The sequence below is a fragment of the Hemitrygon akajei genome, chromosome 8 (genome assembly GCF_048418815.1).
Source record: "Hemitrygon akajei chromosome 8, sHemAka1.3, whole genome shotgun sequence".
NCBI lineage: Eukaryota > Metazoa > Chordata > Chondrichthyes > Myliobatiformes > Dasyatidae > Hemitrygon > Hemitrygon akajei.
Window position 1 is genome coordinate 93,225,083 of NC_133131.1, and position 21,442 is coordinate 93,246,524.

Below are 21,442 nucleotides of genomic sequence, written 5' to 3' on the forward strand. Positions count from 1 at the left end.
TTGGTGTATGATGTTATGACAATCCAATCCTAAAGGAAATGGGCCTCAATTTGTTCTCAAGCCACTTGGGTGGAGAAAACAGTTGGTGTGAGTCTTGATTATTGAGGCAGTGTGATCATTCCTCCTTACGTCATCAGCCTGACAGTTCAACCACATTACAAGTCAACAATCTCCAGATGCATTGCATTACATGGAAACTTTCTTACTTAAGCAGAGAGGCAGGCATTATGGCAGCTTGCATTATAGTGGCCTGGTTTAGGTGGTAAAAATGATGAGAAGGAAAGCTATTGATGGTCTGCCTCATGGTTTCCAGTGGTTTCCCATTTAATCCTTCCCTTAGTTAAACAACATTCACAAGGAATATTCAGAGGGCCTCTTTTTTTTCCCACTGGTGCATTTACACCCTGATGTGTCACACCTACCACACAGTGCAAAGAAAATCAACTATAAAGTACAATCTAGTAAAGGAAAGTGGTACATTAGTGAAAGAAGAGAATAACAAAATAATGTACAAAAGTTAGTAAAGAAATGCTGGAGTGAATCTTTGTTTAATGCCCAAGACTGTGATTAATCTCTATATATAAGATAGTGTGATGGAGCCAGACAGTTCGGAAATAAGTCATTCAGCCCACCACATTCAGTGGGCACCCATCCATTTCCAACTTCAGCATTTGCCTAGCCTTTGAAGTCAAAGTAATCTACTGTAGGTGCTCTTCCAGACACTTCTGAAATTGCGGTCAGTGACTCTTCTTCCACCACTCCCTCTGGTGCATCTACTCATCACTCTCTGGGTGATAAAGGTGCCCCTCAGATCTCCCACCCATTGCCCTAAATCTATACCATCTAGTTTTATTCATCTCTGTGGAAAACTTTCCTGCATTCTATCTTATCTAAACCCATCTTAGTTATAAACCTCAGTTATGTCATCCCTTATCCTCGACTTGTGGGGAAAAGGTCTCACCAGATAACTGAGACACTCCCTCTTAGTCAATCTGGTGAACCTCCTCTAAACCATCTCCAACACTGTTACATCTTCCCCAGGCTATTGGGCAGGCAGTGCTTTAACTGAGATATGAGTAGTGTTTTATAAAATTGGAACAGAACCTCCTTGCTTTTGTATTCAACACCCTGATTAAGGAAGGCCAGTATTACTTGTGTCTTCTTAACCACACTATTTATCTGTAATGCCAACTTCAATGATCTTTAGACTTTTAAAGAGGTCCCTCTCTTTAAAATGGCCTAGAACTTCATTATTCATGATATAGGTCCTAGCTTCATAATTGTTGAAAATACATCACATCTTTCCTGTAGGTAGGTAACCAGAACTACATTCAATACTTTAAATTAGGCCTCACTAAGGTCTTATATAACCTCAACATAACATCTCATCTCCTGCACTCAATCCGTTAATTTATGAAGGTCAATGTGCCAAAAGCTTTCTTTATGACCCTATCCAATTTCAAAGAATTATGGACCTGTATTCTTAGATCCCTTTGTTCCACCACACTCAGTGTCCGACTCTTCACTGTGTAAGACCTACCTTGGTTGATCTTACCAAAGTGCAACGCCTTACATTTATCTGCATTAAATTCAATCTGCCATTTTTCCAGCTGGTCCAAATCCTGCTGCAAGCTGTGATAGTCTTCCTCACTATCCACTGCTCCCCCTATCTTGGTGTCATCTGCAGATTTACTGATCCAGTTAATCACATCATCATCATCCAGATTGTTGATATAGATAACAAACAATGGACCCAGCACTGCTCCCTGTGGCACTCTACTAGTCACAGGCCTCCAGTCAGACCGACAATCATCTGCTGCCACTCTCTGGCTTCTCCCACAAAGCCAATGTCTAATCCAATTTACTACCAGTGACTGAACCTTCTTGACCAACCTCCTACGTAGGACCTTGTCAAATGCTTTGCTAAAGTCTATGGTACAGGGGTGATTGATAAGTTTGTGGCCTAAGGTAGAAGGAGGCAATTGTGGAAAACCTAGCACATTTATTTTTCAACATAGTCCCCTCCTACATTTACACACTCAGTCCACCAGTCATGGAGCATATGGATCTTGGACCACAAGTGTCCACAGCAGGGATGATTGATAAGTTTGTGGCCTAAGGTAGAAGGAGATGAGTTATACAGCTCTCATTACACGCACATGCAGTTCAACTCTTTGAGTGATTATGCAGAAAGTTTGAAGTTAATAACTGTGTCATAATTTCAGTCTTTGATCTGTAGCCTGAGCTCATCTGCTTTTCCTACAATACTTCTTGCATTGAAATATATGCTGTGCAGGATGTAAGTCGCACCACGCTCAACCTGGTGATTCCTGACTGCCTGAGGTCTTACCAACATCTCTCTCCACTATCTGTTCTGGTTTTCTGGTTCCCATCTTCCTGCAACTCTAGTGTAAACACATCCCTCCTGCCCCTGTGTAACACTAGCAAACCTTCCTGCTGGGATATTAGTCCTCCTCCAGTTCAGGTGCAAACTGTGTTTTCTCTACAGGTCTCACTTTCCCTGGAAACGAGCCCAATGATCCAAAAATCTGACACCTTTTCTCCTAAACCAACTTCTTAGCCACCTGTTAAACTGTATGATCTACCTACTTCAGGCTTCATTAGTACATGGCATGGGTAGCAATCCTGAGATCACAAAACCTGGAGGTCCTACCCTTAACTAAGCACCTAACTCCCTGAACTCACTTTGCAGAACCTCGTCTCTCTTCCTACCTATGTCATTGGTACCTACATGGACCATGACCCCTCCCATTTAAGAATGCTGAGAACTTGATCTGCGATGTCCCGGACCCTGGCACTCGGGAGACAACATACAATCCAGGAATCTGGTCCTCATCTGCAGAATCTCCTTTCTGTTCGCCTTCTTTATGAATCCCCATCACTGCAGCTCACCTCTTCTCCCCCCACAACCCACTTCCCTTCTGAGCCACAGAGTCAGCCTCAGTGCCAGAGAACTGATCACTCTGACTTTCCTCTGCTCAGCCATTCCCTCCCCCCAAATAGTATCCTGTTATTGAGGGGGATGGCCACAGGAGATTCTGCACTGGCTGTTTCACCCCTTTCCCTGTCTTCCACCTGCACCCATGGCTTCATGTGACCGTGATCAGAAGGGGAGGGGGTAGAGGGTTGCTAAATAAGCGCTACACCGTTCTCAAGGGTGACGTGTAAGCTAGCAGAGGGAAAAAGTGCTTTACATCTCCTTTGGGAGAGACATATCTCCTCCATGCCGCACTATTCCAGACAAATTTTGATAATAATGAAATAATATAAAACATGATCAAATCATGTAGCCATAGGAATGCTTTATATCTTAATAGCAAAAAAAGAGCAATTGGTAAAGGCATGGTAAAGTAACAGTTCTGGTACTGCTATTACAGTGCCAAAGACACAGTTTCAATTTTTGCTTCTGTCTGTAAAGAGTTTGTACATTCTCCCTGTGACCACATGGGTTTCCTCTGGGTACTCCAGTCTTTTCCCACATTCCATAGATGTATGGGCGAGTGGGTAACTTGGTCACATGGGTGCAATTGGCTGGTGCGGGTTAGTTGGGCGGGAAGGGGCTGTTACAATGCTGTATCTCTAAGCAAAAGCTATCAGTTATAACTTAATGGCTTATGGAGAGGCAAGTATGTGTCCTCACTGTAATGAAGCAAATTTTTCTGTCTGTCTGCATAACCTCACTTTTTTCATATACAGTACTGTGCAAAAGTCTTAGTCACATATATATAGAGCTAGGGTGCCTAAGACCTTTGCGCAGTACTGTATTTATCAACGTGGAGGTAGAAGAAGGGAAATTATAAGCCAGTTACTCTGACCTCAGTGGTTGGGAAGAAGTTGGAGTCAATTGTTAAGGATGTGGTTCTGGGGCTCTTGGAGGCACATGATAAAATAGGTTGCAGTCAGCATTCTTTCCTCAAGGGAAAATCTTGCCTGACAAATCTGTTGGAATTCTTTGAAGAAATAACAAGCAGGATAGACAAGGGACAATTGGTCGATGTTGTGTACTTGGATTGTCAGATGGCCTTTGACAAGGTGCCACACACAAGGCTGTTTAACAAGTTAAGAGCCCATGGTATTACAGGAGTGATTCTAACATGAATAAAGCAGTGGCTGATTGGCAGGAGGCTGAGTGTGGGAATAAACCTTTTCTGGTTGGTTGCCGGTGACTAGTGGTGTTCCACTGAGGTCTATGTTGGGACCTATTCTTTTTATGTTATGTGTCAATGATTTAGATGATAAAATTGGCTTTGTTGCAAAGTTTGCAGACAATATGAAGATAGGTGGAGGAGCAGGTAGGGCTAGAGAAGGATGTAGGCAGATTAGGAGAATGGGCAAAGAAATGGCAGATGGAATACAGTGTTGGAAAGTGTATGGTCATGCACTTTGGCAGAAGAAATAAAAGGGGTGACTATTTTCTAAATGGAGAGAAAATACAAAAAACCGAGGTGTAAATGGACTTGGGAGACATTGTGCAGGATTCCCTAAAGGTTCATTTGCAGGTTGACCTTGTGGTGAGGGAATACGATGTTAGCATTCATTTCAAGACGACAAGAATATAAAAGCAAGGATGTAATGTTGAGATTTTATAAAGCACTGGTGAGGCTTCACTTGGAGTATTGTGAGCAGTTTTGGGCCCCTTATCTGAGAAAGGATGTGCTAACACTGGAGTGGGTTCAAAAGGGTTTGCAAAAATGATTCCAGGATTGAACAGCTTGTCATATGATGGTTTTTCATACATTTGATGGCTCTGGGCATGTGTTCACTGGAATTCAGAAGAATGAGTAGTGGCCTAATTGAAAACATGAGAAAACATGCAGTTGCTGGTAACGCAAAGCAATACAATTGAATTGTGACCTAATTGAAACGTATTGAAAGCTGAATGGCCTTGATAGAGTGCATGTGAAGAGAATGTTTCCTATGGTGGGAGAGTCTAGGACCAGAAGACACAACCTCAGAATAGAGTGGCATCCATTTAGAATGGAGATGAGGAGGAATTTCTTTAGCCAAAGAGTAGTGAACCTGTGGAATTCGTTGCCACAGCCAGTTGTGCAGGTCAAGTCTTTACGTATATTTAAGGCAGAGGTTGATAGATTCTTGATTGGTCAGGGCATGAAGGGATGTGAGACAGGAGATTGGAGCTGAGTGGGAAAACAGATCAGCCATGATGAAATGGCAGAGCAGACTCCATGGGCCAAATGGCCTAATTCTGCTTCTACATATTATGGTCTTATAATTACCACAGGATGTTGGAAAATTTATGAAAAAATGTTATATTAATACAGTGATAAAACAATATAATTAAGGAAAATCTGAATATTTTATTCTTTTTCAACAGGGACCAGCTGGCACAGCTGGTGAGCAAGGCCCTGAAGGAATCCAGGGCTCAAAGGTAGGGAATGCTCATTATTTGTGCTAATTGTTTGAATCTCCACTAAAAATGCATAAAACTCAAGTGTATCAACATGCCATTTTATTCTATTTTAATGAAGATATGAATATCAATATTTATGAAAATAAGAAATAACAAGTAAGTTTTGTTCAACTTGCCTTTGTGTTTTTTTCTAATATTCTCTAACTCAAAAGGGATGTGTTGACTGATTTTTCCATCTTGTATCTTGCTGGAGCAACGCAGTGATGTTTGAATTAATGATACATCTTCAGACTCAGGATGGATGTCAGTGAAAACTGAGGAGGTTTATAATTTAGTTTTGAATGATTATTATAAATGTAGCATACTAAGGCAGTGATTTTTGACATTGAAAGGCAAGGTAAAATGGATGATAGTGGATTGATAATTTGCCTTAAATCTTTCTTGCATTTCTTTTGTTTGCATTCATCGGTTTTATTTCAATGTAATAATTTATTAACACTTCTGTCTTTCTTAATAATGGACTCCAACATCTTCCCAATCACTGAAGTCAGGCTGACTGGCCTATACTTTCCTTTCTCCTGCCTCCCTCTCTTACGGAGGAGCAGAGTCACATTTGCAATTTTCCAGTCCTCTGGACCAATTCCAGAGTCTAGTGCTTCCTGAAAGATAATTTCTAATGCCTCCATAACCTCTTCAGCTACCTCTTTCAGAACCCTTGGTTGTAGTCTATCTGGTCCAGCTGACTTATCTAGCTTCAGACCATTCAGCTTCCCAAGAATCTTTTCCCCAGTAATAGCAACTGCACTCACTTCTGCCCCATGACACTCTTGAATTTCAAGCATTCTAAGGTCTTCCATAGTGAAGAGTGACTGACACTAACCTGTATAAGAAGAAGAAGGCCCTTAACTCTGAGTGGAGTCATCAGGATGCCGTCGTGACAGTGTTTTTTAGCAGGCTTTCTTATTTTTACGAGGCCGAGCAGCTAGCTCGACACTCAACCCAGCACAGATGGAAAGCGTGCAAGGGAGGGAACCTGTATAAGGAAGCATTTTTTGTTTGTGTTATTGCTCATTTTAATAAGTCAACTGTGAAAAACATTATCAGCTAGTGTACTTACTTCTGCTTCATGCTAACAAATGCAGTGGGGCATTGCCAGAGGAGACTAACAAAATCCAGATGTGAAAGATGTGATGGTGACCCTGAATCTCCTCTTCACAGGATCTTTACAAGCTGCTGCAAACAGATGTCTGTGATGTCTCGGTATTTGCTGTTCACTCCAGCAGCAGAATCTTCATCAATCTGAAACATTAATTCTGCTTCCCTTTTGACAAATGCAGACTGGCCTCCAACATTTTCTGCTCTGGTGGCTGAGGTGCACACTCAGGCACTTCACAGGAAACAGCTGTTAGTCCTAACTGGCTGTTCCTGTCAAATCATATCGGAAGCTTCAGTGAGATCATGTTGGAAATCAATATACTGAACAGTTTCAGTTGGCATATGAATAAAACAGTAAAAGGAAAGGAATTAAATAACAGGATCTCTTCTTTTAAAAGGGAGTAGTGAGGGTTATTGTACTAATTAAAATTAAAGGTAGGATGAGGCACTAAAAAAAGCCTGAGGAGAGAAAAGATAAGCTAGTGAAAAATATTAGAGGTTACCAAAACCTCTAATGATATAGGAAGAGTAAAAAAGAGATAAGAGTGGATTTTAGACTACTAGAAAATGATGCGGGGGGGGGGGGGGCAATGAAATGGTGGATGAACTAAATAAGTATTTTGCATCAGTCTTCACTGTGGAAGACAGTAGCAGTATGCCAGAAATGTGAGAGTGTCAGAGGGCAGAAGTGAGTGTGGTTGCTATTAATAAGGTGAAGGTTCTTGGGAAACTGAAAGGTCTGAAGGTAGATGAATCACCTGGACCAGATGGTGTACATCCCTGGGTGCTGAAAGAGGTGGTGGAAGAGATTATTCAGGCATTAGTGATAATCTTCCAAGAACCATTAGATTCTGGAATTGTTCTGGAGGTCTGGAAAATTGCAAATATCATTCCATCCTTTAAGAAGGGAGTGAGACAGAAGAAAGGAAATTGTAGGCCAGTTCGCCTGACTTCAGTGATTGGGAAGATGTTGGGGTCCATCATTAAGGAAGAGGCTTTGAGGTACTTGGATGAGCATGATAATATGAGCCAAAGTCAGCATAGTTTCCTTAAGGGAAAATATTGGCTGACAAATCTGTTGGAATTCTTTGAGGAAATAACAGGCAGGGTAGACAAAAGAATCAATGGATGTTGTGTACTTTGATTTTCCACAGGCCTTTGATAAGATGGAAGAAGGAATAAAGGCATAGACTATTTGGTAAATGAGGAATGAATTAAAAAAAATCAGGGGTGCAAAGGGACTTGGGTGTCCTTGTGTAGGATTCCCTAAAGATCAATTTGCAGGTTGAGTCTGTGATGAGGAAGGTAAATGCAATGTTAGCATTCATGTTGAGAGGACTAGAAAACAAGATCAAGGATGTGATGCTGAGGATTTATAAAACATTTGTCAGACTGCACTTGTGAGCAGTTTTGAGCCCCTTCCCTCAGAAAGATGTGCTGACATTCCAAAAGATCCAGAGGAGGTTCACAATAATGATGTTGGGAATGGAAGGGTTAATGTGTGAAGAACATTTGATGACTTTGGGCCCGTACTTTCTGGAGTTTTGAAGCATGAGCTTGGGGATCTCATTGAAACCTATTGAATATTGATAGGCCTAGACAGAGTGGAAAGGGTGTTTCCTATGGTAGGTCAGCGTACGACCACAGGGCACAGCCTCAGAAAAGAGAGGCATCCATTTAGAAGAGAGATGAGCAGGAATCCAGAGGGTGGTGAATCTGGAATTTATTGCCAAATTGGCTGTACAAGCCAAGTCATTGAGTATATTTAAAACAGAGGTTAATAGGTTCTTGGTTAGTAAGGGTTTCTAAGGTTACGGGGAGAAGGCAGGAGAATGGGGTAGAGAGGGATGATGAATCAACCCTGATAGAATGGTGGAGTACTCAATCCGCCAACAAAACTATGGTCTAATCAACATAATGGATACCGATCCTGTGCACTGTCTTTTATCTGGAGATACGTAAGCCGGCCATCAGAGGGAACGGTTGAAGCAAACTTTAAAGGGAGGCTGGAATAGCAAACATAAGAGAAGTGAATGAGCTTGTGCTCATAGCAGGAATGGAAGCTGGATTGAACCTGTAGTACACTCTGGCATGGCTGTACTGTGCATTCCTTTCTATTGTCACAAATTCTATGTAGTTCCACTTTCTCTCTCTACAAAGCTGTCTGCTTTGATTCCTAATTGTAGAATAGATGAGCCTGAGTTATCATATTCTTCATATATTAGGTGCCACAGTAGTGTTGCGGTTAGCACAGCACTATTACAGCTTGGGAGTTCAATTCCGGCACTGTTCTTTAAAGAGTCTATGTATGTCTTCCCCGTTGAATGTGTCCGTTTTCCCCAAGTCATCTAGTTTCCTCCCACAGTCCAAAACCCTACCGAATAGGTTAATTGGTCATTGTAAATTGTCTTCTGATTAGGTTGTGGGGTTGCTGAGGCAGTGTAGCTCAAAGGGTCACACTGAATAAAATAAAATATTGTTCACAAGATGTTGTTGGTTTGCTTGGGAGTCGCTGTCTGCAATAAATGATATTCTATTGTTTTGTCTCGTCTAAGTGCGGCTTTCATGGTACCTGATATTCTAGATGATTAAGTATTTTCATTTCTTTTTAAATGGCATTACAATTTTTTTAATGAACCAGGAGAGATGAAAGGTAGTACAGGACCCAGTGAGTAAAAGAGACAAGAAGTTGGACACAAGTGGGTGGAAAGAGCACAGGAATTTCTTCCCACTTTCTCCAAACTTGAGGTGTAGCCATGCCTGCCTCTTCATTGACTAGATTGAACAGTTTGTGTTTGAAGGCTTCCTAGGTAATTCTCCCCAACTCTTCCTCCATTACATTGATGACTGCATTGGTGCTGCTTCATGTAACCATGCTGAGCTCTGCAATTTTATCAACTTTCCTCCAAATTTCAACACTGCTCTTAACTTCACTTGGTCCATCTCTGACACCTCCTGCTCTTTTTCAATCTTTCTGAATCCATTCTGGAGATAAACTGTCAACTGACAGCTTTTATAAACCTACTGTTATCTATACCTCTTCCCACCCTATCTCCTGCAAAAATGTCATTCCCTTTCTCAGTTCCTTTGCCTCCACCGCATCTGTCCCTGGGATGGCACTTTCCATTCCAGGTCATCAGAGGTATTCTCCTACTTCAAAGAATGGGGTTTCTCTTCCTCCACCACTGATGCTGCCCTTACCCACATCACCTCATTTCCCAAGTGTCCACACTCACCCCATCTTTCTGCTGCCTTAACAGAGACAGAAGTTTCTTTTGTCCTTACCAACCACCCCATCAGCCTTCACATCTAACGCATCATCCTTTGTAACTTAAGCCATCTCCAAAGGGATCCTACCACTAAACATACCTTTACCTCCTCCTCCCCTGCTTTCTGCAATTCTCTGCGATTCCTTGTCCATTCATCCCTCTCTCCTGGCACTTATCCCTGCAAACAGCATAAGCACTACACCTGGCCATAGGTATCCACCCTCACCCCCTTTCATGGCCCCAAATAGTCCTTCCAGGTGAGGGAACACTCCACCTGTGAATCTGTCTGGATCATCCAGTACTCCTGTTGCAGTCTCTCTAAATCGGTGAGACCGTCAGAAATTGGGGGACTGCTTCGTTGAGCACTCCACTCCATCAGCCATAAGCAGAACTTTCCAGTGACCAAACATTTTAATTCCTATTTCCATTCCTGTTCTGACATGTCAACCCATGACCTCCTCTTGTGCCAAGATCAGGCCATCCTCAGAGTGGAGAAGCAACACCTTGTATTCCACCTGGGTAGCCTTCAACCTGATGGAATGAATATCAATTTCTCCTTCTGGTTAAAAAAAAATCTCTCCCCTTCTCCTCTTCCTCTGTTCCCCACTCTGGCCTTTTACCTCTTCTCACCTGCTTATCACTTCCCCTCGAGTCCCCTCCTCCTTCCCTTTCTCTTATGGTCTGCTTTCCTCTCCTATCAAATTCTTTCTTCTCCAGCCTTTGACCTCTCCCACTCACGCAGTTTCACCTTTTAGCTAGCTTCCTTCCACTCCTCATACCTCATTATTCTGTCGTCTTCTCCTTCCCTCTCAGTGCTGAAGGAGGGCCTCGGCCTAAAATGTCAACTGTTTATTCATTTCCATAGATGTTGCCTGACCTGCTGAGTTCCTCTAGCATTTTGGGAGTGTTACAGGTAATGAGGCCTTGTTGAGTTGAAAGGGTGTGTGGCAATAGTGCCAAGATATCTGGATTAATTGTCAGTTAGTGTATTATCAGAGTTTTATTGCGCTTGCAATAACACCCAAGAAAGCCACAATTACCTCATCTGGCAATAAGTCTGGAATGCTTCTTCAAGTGAGAGTACCAGAAAAATGATTCAGTGTGGTAAAACTAGGGAAGCAAGAAAAAACATGTGCTTTAAGTGAGCCGAGAAGTTTGAGATGTCATAAGGTGCCATAAGGTGGGCGTTGGGAACGGATCCAAATGCAAGACACAGACACTGAAGTACTAGGGAGAGGACTAGGTGCATCAAGAAAGCAAGGGAAGTGGGGAAGAAACGACACTGGACAAGACTAGGAGACAGGGCATGGGCTAGGACTAGAGTAGGAAAGTGGGACCTGGATGAGGAACTAGGAACTGGGAACTAGGAAGTAGGAACCTGGACAAGGACTCCGAGCCAGAGACTGGACAGGGACCTGGAACCTGGGTCTTAACATGGGCTCGGACTCCAGATCCGGGCTCGGACTGGACATGGCAAGGCAACAGGACTGGACGTGGGGGCAGGATGCGGAACTCCAGGGCTGGACGAGGATATGAAGCTCAGATATGGTCTTGATTGAGGGAGAGCAGGAATGCAGAGCCTAGGTTGAGGGACAGCAAAGCAGAAGCAGGGAGAGGCATAGCTAGGCACAGCCGCTAGCCCTGGGTGAGACCAGGACTCACGGCCTAGGCTACAACTTGGACTTGGACACAGACTGGAACCTCCTCAGAGCCTTGGACTGAAGCACAGGTACACAGAACACAGAGCCAGGACCCCACCTTGGGAACAGGACATAGGGCCAGGGCTTTACACAGAGTCAGGATCCCTCCTTGGGGACAGGACTCATACACAGACACTAAACACAGGGACACAAGGAGACAGTTCCAAGCTCAACAATAGATAGTTCCTTCTGTTGGCATGGCAATGCTCCATTCTCACTCCAGCAGCTGAATTTGACAGCAATACAGGCAAGGACACAGGCATGGTTTGCCAGCAAGGCTTCAGAGGGAGGGAAAGAAGGAAACAGTCCAACCTCTGGGTAATGGCAAGGACAGGATACCAACAAACCAAACCAGCAACCACACTTGAATCCAGGGCCACTTATATTCCAGCCCCAATATGAGAATCAGGTGTCTGTGATTAAGCCCAACTGAAGCAATGGACAGCCATAAGACCCGGAGTCCGGAGCCCAGGGACCGGACTGTGAACCGGAATGTGGAGTTCACGGACCAAAGCATGACATGAGAAGTGCCCTTGAAAGCTCATTCATTCTTTAAATGAATAGAGTCAAGAGGCTACAGGGAGATACATCAGGATATTGACTGGGCTAAAGGATTTTATTATAGGAGGGAGTCAAAGGACTGGAGGAACACACAAAATTCGATGCTCAGGCAGCATTTATGGAAGAGATAGATAGTTTCTCACAGGACTGGAAAGAAAGAAGAGAAATAGCTGGATTAAAAGGTGGAGGGAAGGAGTGGTGCAAGGGCTGATGGGTAATAAGATCTGTATCTCCAGGTGAGAGGCCGAACCACTGACTCCTTTGCTACCTTGACAAAATCTCTCCCCACCCTGTCACCTGCAAGTGTGCAATTCTCTTCCCTCCGTTCACCTGTCTCCAGTGCATCTACTTTCCCAACGAAGCTTTCCACTTCAGGATATCTGAAATGCCCTCTTTAATTTGGAAAATGTGGATTTCCCTTTTGCTACTGATATAGTCCTCATTGGCATCTCTTCTACATCTCACATGGTGCCCTCACTCCACCTCAATCCACACCCACGACCCCCCACCCCCCACAACCAGGCAAACATAACAGAGATGGGGTTCCTTGCCCTGCCCTACACGACCCGAATTATCATTCCCTGAAACTTTAGCCGAGGAAACCGCAGCAGCAAGCATACCTTCTCCTCTTTCTGATTTCCACAGGGATTGCTTTTCCCGTGACTCACTTCTCTGTTCTTTCCTCCCCACCAATCACCTTCCAGACACTGTACCTGCCCCTACACCTTTCCCCCTGCTAACACTCAGTCCATGAAGGGGAGTGTGAATACGTAAATACATTAGTGTCATTTTTTTTGCATCCAGTGCTCTTGGTGTGACCTCCTCTGTGTTGGTGATACCCAATGCAGATTAGGAGATTGCTTCCTCAAGCACCTTTGCTCCAGCTGCCAAAATAGCCAGGATTTCCCAGTGATTAGCCACTTAATTCTATTTCCCACCACACACCAACTTGTCTGTTCATGGCTTCCTATCCTAACAAGTCAAGGCTAGATGCAGATTAGAGGAACAGAACCTCATGTCCCGCCTTGTTAGTCTCCAACTTGATGATGTAATCATCAATTTCTCTAACTTTTGGTAATCACAGTCTTTCTCCTCCCCCCCCCCCCATTTTCCTCATACCATCACACTTGCTCCTTTTCTTGTCCCATCCTCTCAATCTTCCCATCAACCACATTTTCCTTCTTCTGATTTCCCTCTTCTGTCCCTTTGCTTTATTCCTTTGTCCAATGTCTCCTCCTATCTGATTTCATCTTCTTTAACTCTTCGTCACTTCTACCTCTCACTTCCCAGCTTCTTATATCATTGCCTCTCCCGCCCTCCCTCACCTGCCTATCATCTGCCCCTTACCTAGATCCACCTATCACCTGCTAGCTGTTGCTCCACCATTTTACTCTGGCTGTCTCCCTTCTTTCTTTGGTCCTGATAAAGGTGTGTCAACCCAATACATTGACTGTCCATTAATCTTCATAGATGCTGTCCTATCTGCTGAGTTCCTCCAGCATTTTGTCTGTTGCTCCAGATTTCCAGCATTTGTCAGCTTTCATGTCTTCATTGTTTAAGCCGGCCTTGTTTTCCCTGGACCTAATAATGCTCAGGGTCAAACTGGAAAGGCTTATAAACTTACAGGAGGGTTAGATGAGGCAGATAGTCGAAACCTGTTTCTCATGCCAAACACATGAGGACACTGGTTTAAGAGAGTGGGGACCATTTTAAAGGGGATTTGAATAGGAAGCTTTTCATAAAGAGCATGGTTGATATCTGGAATGGCTGCCAAAGGACGTGGTTAAGGGGATGTGCAATTACAACATTTAACAGGCCATCAGATAGCACTTGGATAGGTGGAGCCTAGAAGGACATGGACCTAATGCAGGCAAATGGGATTAGTGTAGATTGGGAGAACACTTGGATACAGATGTTATGGGCAGAGAGCATGTTTCTCGGTTGTGTGACTTAATTCCGAGCAGGTTCAGTCCCCTTTCAAGTACAGGCCTCTTGACACTTGGCAAGTTCAGTTACATCAAAAAATGTTTTCAGGACTAGTTTGCTGAATTGAGATGGATGCCTTTTGAACCAATGATTGGAGACTGGAGTTTCCAGAACAACAGAAAGCCCTATTGGTGAGCAGTTGCAAGATGGCTGTCAGCAATAGCCAAATCATTCTGCTACTGTGGTCACTTTCTGATTGAGAACAATAGTAATGACGGCCAGTTACTCCAGTCAGTAAAATCGAGAATTGGTAAACCCGCAATGCTGGGATACGATGTGTACTGGGAGTATTTCCATCACCTTCGGATCAGGTGGACCAAGGTATTCTTGTGCACTTAGTCAAAAGAATCCCTTAGAGTCAAGAGTGAGAGAGACTGTTGGGTTCAGTTACCTATTGTGGTTAGCTGTTTGTGTGGACTGATGGAGTGTTCTATGGAGGTATAGGCCAAGGTAAATTTCTTTTAAAAAAAAAAGCCTAAAATTATTTGGTTAAATATATAACTTGTTACTACTAGTCCTCGGTTTCACTACAGAGAAAGGCACAAGACGTCATGGTAACACTCCCAATATATGTATTGGTACCTGGTGGATTACATCAGGGTCCAATGGGAGATCCTGAAGAAGGCAAGTTTATACCCTGACAGATGCAAATCAATAACCAATCTGTTCTATTAATTTTAATGCCTTATCACAAAATGATGGCAGCAATTGAACTGTTACTGCAGGAAAACTTAGTATAGATATCAAGTATCTTTCAAACAAAGTTAATCTCAGATGGCCTGATACCTCACGGTGTTCACAAAGTCTGGACAGCCCTAATGACATCATAATTGACACAATGGCGAGACAATTAGCTTCTCTCCTAGATGAGGATAACTAGGAGATCTGGCAATTAATTAACAATGACCACAAGATATACTTGGATTCAAATCACCACACTTCATGGGAACCCTCGACTATACTTACTTACTGCCCATTCTGCTGCTGGTGTTTTAGGCAGAAATGAAGGTCTTCCACCTCTGGCAATGTTCAGTGCTCCCTTCATTGTGTCAGTAACTTCCTCTTGGTTTTCACTACTGTCAGTCATGCGGGTGTTGGGTGGAGACTCAGATGTAGGATTCTTCATTGCTGTTACCATAACAATTTTGTTTTACCTGTCAGGGTTGTTAGCCTTGAGCTGAACCCATGAACCTGGGGGACTGGTGGACTATTCTTAGCCTGGCCATTGACCTGTTTGGCATGGGCGACCTTACCAAGAGCTAAAGCATAAAGCCCTGACTCCAGCCCAGAGCTCTCTGGGTCATTGAGGCATGCAAGCCTCCAAACCTTCTGACAAGGTTGCGGTCCTCTTGAAGGCTCTACTAAACCAGCACCTGAAATCTACAAGAAAAAGTTGTAAGCTAAATGGTTAGATGGAAAGGGTGCAAACGATCCAGTGATTTACTGATAACTATGATGTACGCTGACGGATGTCAGCATTGTCAAGGCTGTCCAAGATTCCAATATGAAGTAAGGTGTAAATCTCATCAATGATGGAAAAGCAATTAGAGAAGACAGACATTGTGATCAAGTTCTTCTTCACCTTAAGTGAGTCAGTGCACTCTGGCCGCACAAAGATAAGTATATTTCAAGGTCAACACCTCAAACCTAGCGATGAGTTGCCATCCTTGGCCTATCTTGTATGCTGAGTCAGACGACCAAAAGTAGACACTTCATTGCACTGGAAATATTTTATCAGTAATCCTCCCTCAAAATCCTGTATACTGCCTATCTCCAACAGGTGATGCACATTGTTTGTATTGTTGATCCCAGATGAATTAAGCAATCACTATTGAATTTCAACAAGGCAAGGGATTATCAGGGTGGCAGAGGAAATGCTTCAAGAATTTTCCAATTTAAAAAAATTGCAACATCCTCCCCCCTCCACCTCCTCTCTCCACTCCCCTTAGGAATCTCTGACTCAACAGGAACATTTGGGGATGACACTGAGTTTCTTTGTTGGAAGCATATAGAAGACCAGTAAAAGTAGTGACGAGAATGGTCAGGTTCCTCTGGATTCACCTGTGGTAGAGTCTGTGGTCCACAGAATGTTGAGAACTCGACTGGAAATAAGTTGCACTCGTCATCAAAGGACTACCCAGGAAGTACTTGAAGCTGACATTTCCTCTTCTCCACCCTTTGTCTATTTATTTTAAACCTCCCTTGCTCCCTCTGTAGTTATAGCCTTCTTGCTGCTCCCTGAATATTCAAAGCTGATAATTATATTTCTTTGAAAAATACACCCTTCTTTGTACTTGGAAACCATTGCCTCATTTTTTAACCTCAAACATTTATTTTCTATCAAATCTGTATCTATTTCCTGCAACTCCACATCGGAGTGCTAACTCCTGTTGACAATCTGCATTTCTATGTTTCCTTGCTCTTTATGCACAGACAAGGTACCCCATGCAAGGCTTTTTCAGATAGTAAGGAGGCATAGGATCCAAGGTGACATTGTTTTGTGGATCCAGAACTGGTTTGCCCACAGAAGGCAAAGAGTGGTTGTAGACGGGTCATATTCTGCAAGGAGGTCGGTCACCAATGGTGTGCTTCAGGGACCCTTACTCTCTGTGATTTTTATAAATGACCTGGATGAAGAAGTGGAGGGATGGGTTAGTAAATTTGCTGATGAGACAAAGGTTGGGATATTGTGGATAGTTTGGAGGGCTGTCAGAGGTTACAGTGGGACATTGATAGGATGCAAAACTGGGCTGAGAAGTGGCAGATGGATTTCAACCCAGACATGTGAGGTGGTTCATTTTGGTCAGTCAAATATGATGGCAGAATATAGTATTAATGATAAGACTCTTGACAGTGTGGAGGATCAGAGGGATCTTGGGGTCTGAGTCCGCTGGACACTCAAAGCTGATGCGCAGGTTGACTCTGTGGTTAAGAAAGCATACGGTGCATTAGCCTTCATCAATCGTGGGACTGAGTTTAGGAGCCGAGAGGTAATGTTACAGCTATATATATGACTCTGGTCAGACTCCACTTAGAGTGCTGTGCTCAGTTCTGGTTGCCTCACTATAGGAAGGATGTGGAAACCATAGAAAGGGTGCAGAGGAGATTTACAAGGATGTTGTCTGGATTGGGGAGCATGCCTTATGAGAATAGGTTGAGTGAACTCGGCCTTTTCTCCTTGGAGCGACGGAGGATGAGAGGTGACCTGATAGAGGTATACAAGATGATGAGAGGCATTGATCATGTGGATAGTCAAAGGCTTTCTCCCAGGGCTAAAATGGCTAGCACAAGAGGGCACAGTTTTAAGGTGCTTGGAAGCAGGTACAGAGGAGATGGCAGGGGTAAGTTTTTTATGTAGAGAGTGGTGAGTGCATGGAGTGGGCTGCCAGCGATGGTGGTGGAGGTGGATATGATAGGGTCTTTTAAGAGACTCCTGGACAGGTACATGCAGCTCAGAAAAATAGAGGGCTATGGGTAACCCTAGGTAATTTCTAAGGTAAGGACATGTTTGACACAGCATTGTGGGCCGAAGGGCCAGTATTGTGCTGTGGGTTTTTTATGTTTCTAAGATACAAGTAAAGAAAAAATTACAGTGTGAGGCAATAATGAGTTCTTGAGAGAGGTCTGGGAATGGATGACATTTTTAAACACATAAGGGGTTGGGTGTAAGATTTTTTGAGAAAGATGCAGTGATGATCCTAAAATAACACAGCAACACAGGCAGCATATTTAATAGCACACAAATGGGAAAATGAATCACTTAACTTGTTTACTCATTTTTGCTTCATATAAAGAGCAGGCATTTATGTTGTGACACGCCAACAGGAAAATAAACCAGTGTCAATTTTAAATTTAGAGCTTGTTAATTTCCAACGGACAGAGTTCCAAATGACTCTTTTTAGTTATTGGCATTTCCAAATGACAAGTAGTCATTGTTAGAACCCACGGAATTGCAACTATTTTAAACTGCTTCTGCAGTTACATTGAGAAACAATAGGTCCTTAGTTCTTAGTACTTTGATTGCTCCTTAAGACTTCTGACAGATTCCTAAATGCTTACAACATCTTTTCAGAAAGAGTGACTCCTAACTATTTACACCGCAGTTCGTATGTCCAAAATTCTTATTTTCAATTATTTGATCATTTTCAAAACAAAATGCAAAAATGGTCTAGATGCTGCAAATCATCCAAAAGGAAGAAATGTTGGGTAGTATCTCATAGGTCAGGAAGCAGGGTCAGAGGAAAAACAAACAGCAAGAGCAGTGGCAAATATTTGAAAAGTAACAATATAAAGAGAAGGGGGAATAAATGTGGATATGCATGCACACAATGGAAAAGAAACCTTTGGAGGAAAGCAATTAAGCTGAGAAAGAAGGCAAAATAAAAGATACCAAATAAATTAAACTATACATGAGAGACAGTTATTCTATATTAAATTACTTCCTCTTAGTTTCACCCTGTTAGTCCCAATTTTCCATGTCTTTGACAACATGTAGGCATACAATTTAATAAACATAACACACACAAAATGCTGGTGGAACACAGCAGGCCAGGCAGCATCTATAGGGAGAAGCGCTGTCGACATTTCGGGCCAAGACCCTTCAGTCCTGACGAAGGGTCTCAGCCCGAAACGTCGACAGCGCTTCTCCCTATAGATGCTGCCTGGCCTGCTGTGTTCCACCAGCATTTTGTGTGTGTTGTTGTTTGAATTTCCAGCATCTGCAGATTTCCTCGTGTTTGCTTAATAAACATAAGAAAGTTTGCAGATGTTGGAAATCCAGAACAACACTCACAAAATGTTGGCCTAAACAGTTGACATTTCCATAGGTGCTTCCTGATCTGCTGAGTTCCTCCAGTGTTTTGTGTGTGATGTGGTTGGCGTACAATGATAGTTTCTGGTAATCTGCTTTTATGTGTTTGAAGTGACAGTTAATTATAATTTTCTTCCAATTTGTTACACAACTTGTTTTTATTACAACAACATTTGCACATTAGCATAGATGAGTTTGTTCCTTGATGCACATACAGCAAAATTCTCTCCCTGCCATTGTATATTTGTATATTTAGGGATACTGTGTGGCATATGTCCTACCTTCCAACCCAGCAACCCCACAACCCCGATTAACCATATCCTAATTACGGGACAACTCACAATGACCAATTAATCTACCCAGTACGTCTTTGGACAGTGGGGGGGGGGAAACCGGAGCACCCAGAGATAACCCATGCATTCCACAGGGAGGACTCCTTGTAGAAAGTCACTGGAATTGAACTGCCTGGGCGGTAACAGCATTGCACTAACCACTGTATCCTTGGTGGAAGTGAGTTTAGTAGAGTCCTGCTCTTGCTTCTACTCACCTGAGCTGATTTCTGGAGGCTTGTTTGTCTCTTAATTGCTTGTATATTGGGACAAGCAATCACTTGGTTAGAGAATGCAACTTTTCTTGACTGAACTATTTGTAGTTGGAAAAATAAAAAACTTTAAAGGTGACTAGCAGATAGGGCGAAAGATCTGGGAAAAGTTTCTGTACCGAATGATCCAGTATAGAAGTTATAATATCAGAGTTCAGCAACTTGATGTATGAACAATGTCAACATTCAGCATTTTGTTCTGTAAACAAAAAAAATTACAAAGAATCTTTAAAAACGTCATGGTTCACTTTTCAAGATTTCAAGCAGTTGCACAACATGGCCTGGCTTGGATTAATTAATTTTAGGCAGGTTTTACAGGTTCTATATTTAATAGTACATTTTCCTATCCTTCATTTCCTCTTTGGCATTTGAAAGTTCTTCGCATGGATTAATTAAATAGAAAATAGAGTTACAAGCTGTTCCTTGTTGAAACCATTTACATGGGATTATTTTGGCTTTTCAATATTCAACACGTCTCAATGAGATCCACCCTCATTTATCTAAACTCCAAGTATTGGCCCAGAGCCACCAAGCACATCCTCATATGCTGACTGTTTCACTCCCAGCTTCATTTCCTCGATCCTCTCCAAAGCCAGAACATCTTTTCTTAGATAAGAGGCCCAAAACGGTGCACAATACACAAAATGCAGCTGACCAGTGCCTTATAAAGCCTCAGATTACATCCCTGCTTTTATATTTTAGTCCACTCCAAATAAATGCTGACATTGCATTTGCCTTCCTTACCACTGACTCAACCTACAAGTTAACCTTTAGGGAATTCTGCACAAGGAATCCCAGGTCTCTTTGTGCCCCTGAATTCTGAATTTTCTCCCCATTTAGAAAATAATCTACACTTGTATTCCTTCTTTCAATGTTCATGATCACACACTTTTCTACACAATATTCTGTCAATTCTTTTCCTTTTCTCTGAATCTGACCAAGTCCTTCTGCAGACTCCCTGCTATCTCAACACTACCTGCCCCTCCACCTATCTTTGTATCATCTGCAAACTTGGCACAAAGCCATCAATTTCATCATCCAGATCATTGACATATAACCACTGAAGTCAGCCTAACAGGCCTATAATGTCTTTTCTTCTGCCTCCCTCCCTTCTTTAAGAGTGGAAGGTCATTTTCAATTTACCGGTCTTCTGGAACCAGTCCCCTGGATGTCAGAATACCTCTGCAGTTTCAGTGTATTGGGTGCTAACGAAGCAAGTGCATGAGAAACTCTTTCAGTGGGACGATACAAAGATTAGCTTTAATTGTAACATGTATATCAAATTAATGTCCCAGGCAAGGCATAGAACTGCATGCAGGCGCAGGGGTCCACAAGGACTATGAGGATGATGGAGTCCTTTTAACCGTTAATGGTACTCCCAGGTGTCCCTTGGGCAAGGACTAGCGCCTGTCAGCCTCCCTTACCAGGGTTACGGTGAAGACACTGGCAGCAGGGTGTTGGATGACAGCATTGGTAGAGGAACTCAACAGATTAACGGCAATAACGTCAACTGCACAGGCGGAAGAACGCCATAATGGCATCAATGGCTGGGCAATTTGGTCAGTGAGTGACCACTGCTCTGTGAGAAGGGCATGGGGGACCACTCACAGAATCCTCTTTCCTCCAAGACAACCACTTTCACTCCATGACGGGACCAATGAATGACAAAAACCTTTCCATGGGCAGTGGGACCCGCAGGCTGGATCACGGTACCAATGCTACTAGGGAAGAGGCTGATGGCACTTCAAGTACCTCTGATCATAATGACAACACTGGAGGAAATCCTCTTCCAGGAACCCCGGAATCTGACACAACCAGTGCTGGAACGGAGACCCTCAGACTTAACAAACATTATATCAATATTGGCATTTGGAATGTTCGCACTCTAAGAAGAACAAGGAAACTTCACCTTCTCATCGATGAAATCAGTAGAATCGGCTGCGATATCATTGGAACAACAGAGATCAG

General features: G+C 43.0%; 1 protein-coding gene across 1 annotated transcript in view; it reads left to right on the forward strand.

Annotated features, from left to right (window-relative positions):
- Window positions 1-21,009, forward strand: part of LOC140732532 (collagen alpha-1(XXVIII) chain-like) — a 63,100-nt gene extending 42,091 nt beyond the window's left edge. Inside the window, exons 11-12 of the mRNA XM_073055301.1 lie at window positions 5,357-5,410; window positions 20,857-21,009. Coding sequence (XP_072911402.1) covers window positions 5,357-5,410; window positions 20,857-21,009 — 207 coding nt within the window. The remainder of the gene's footprint in view (window positions 1-5,356; window positions 5,411-20,856) is intronic.
- Window positions 21,010-21,442: the final 433 nt, after the last annotated feature.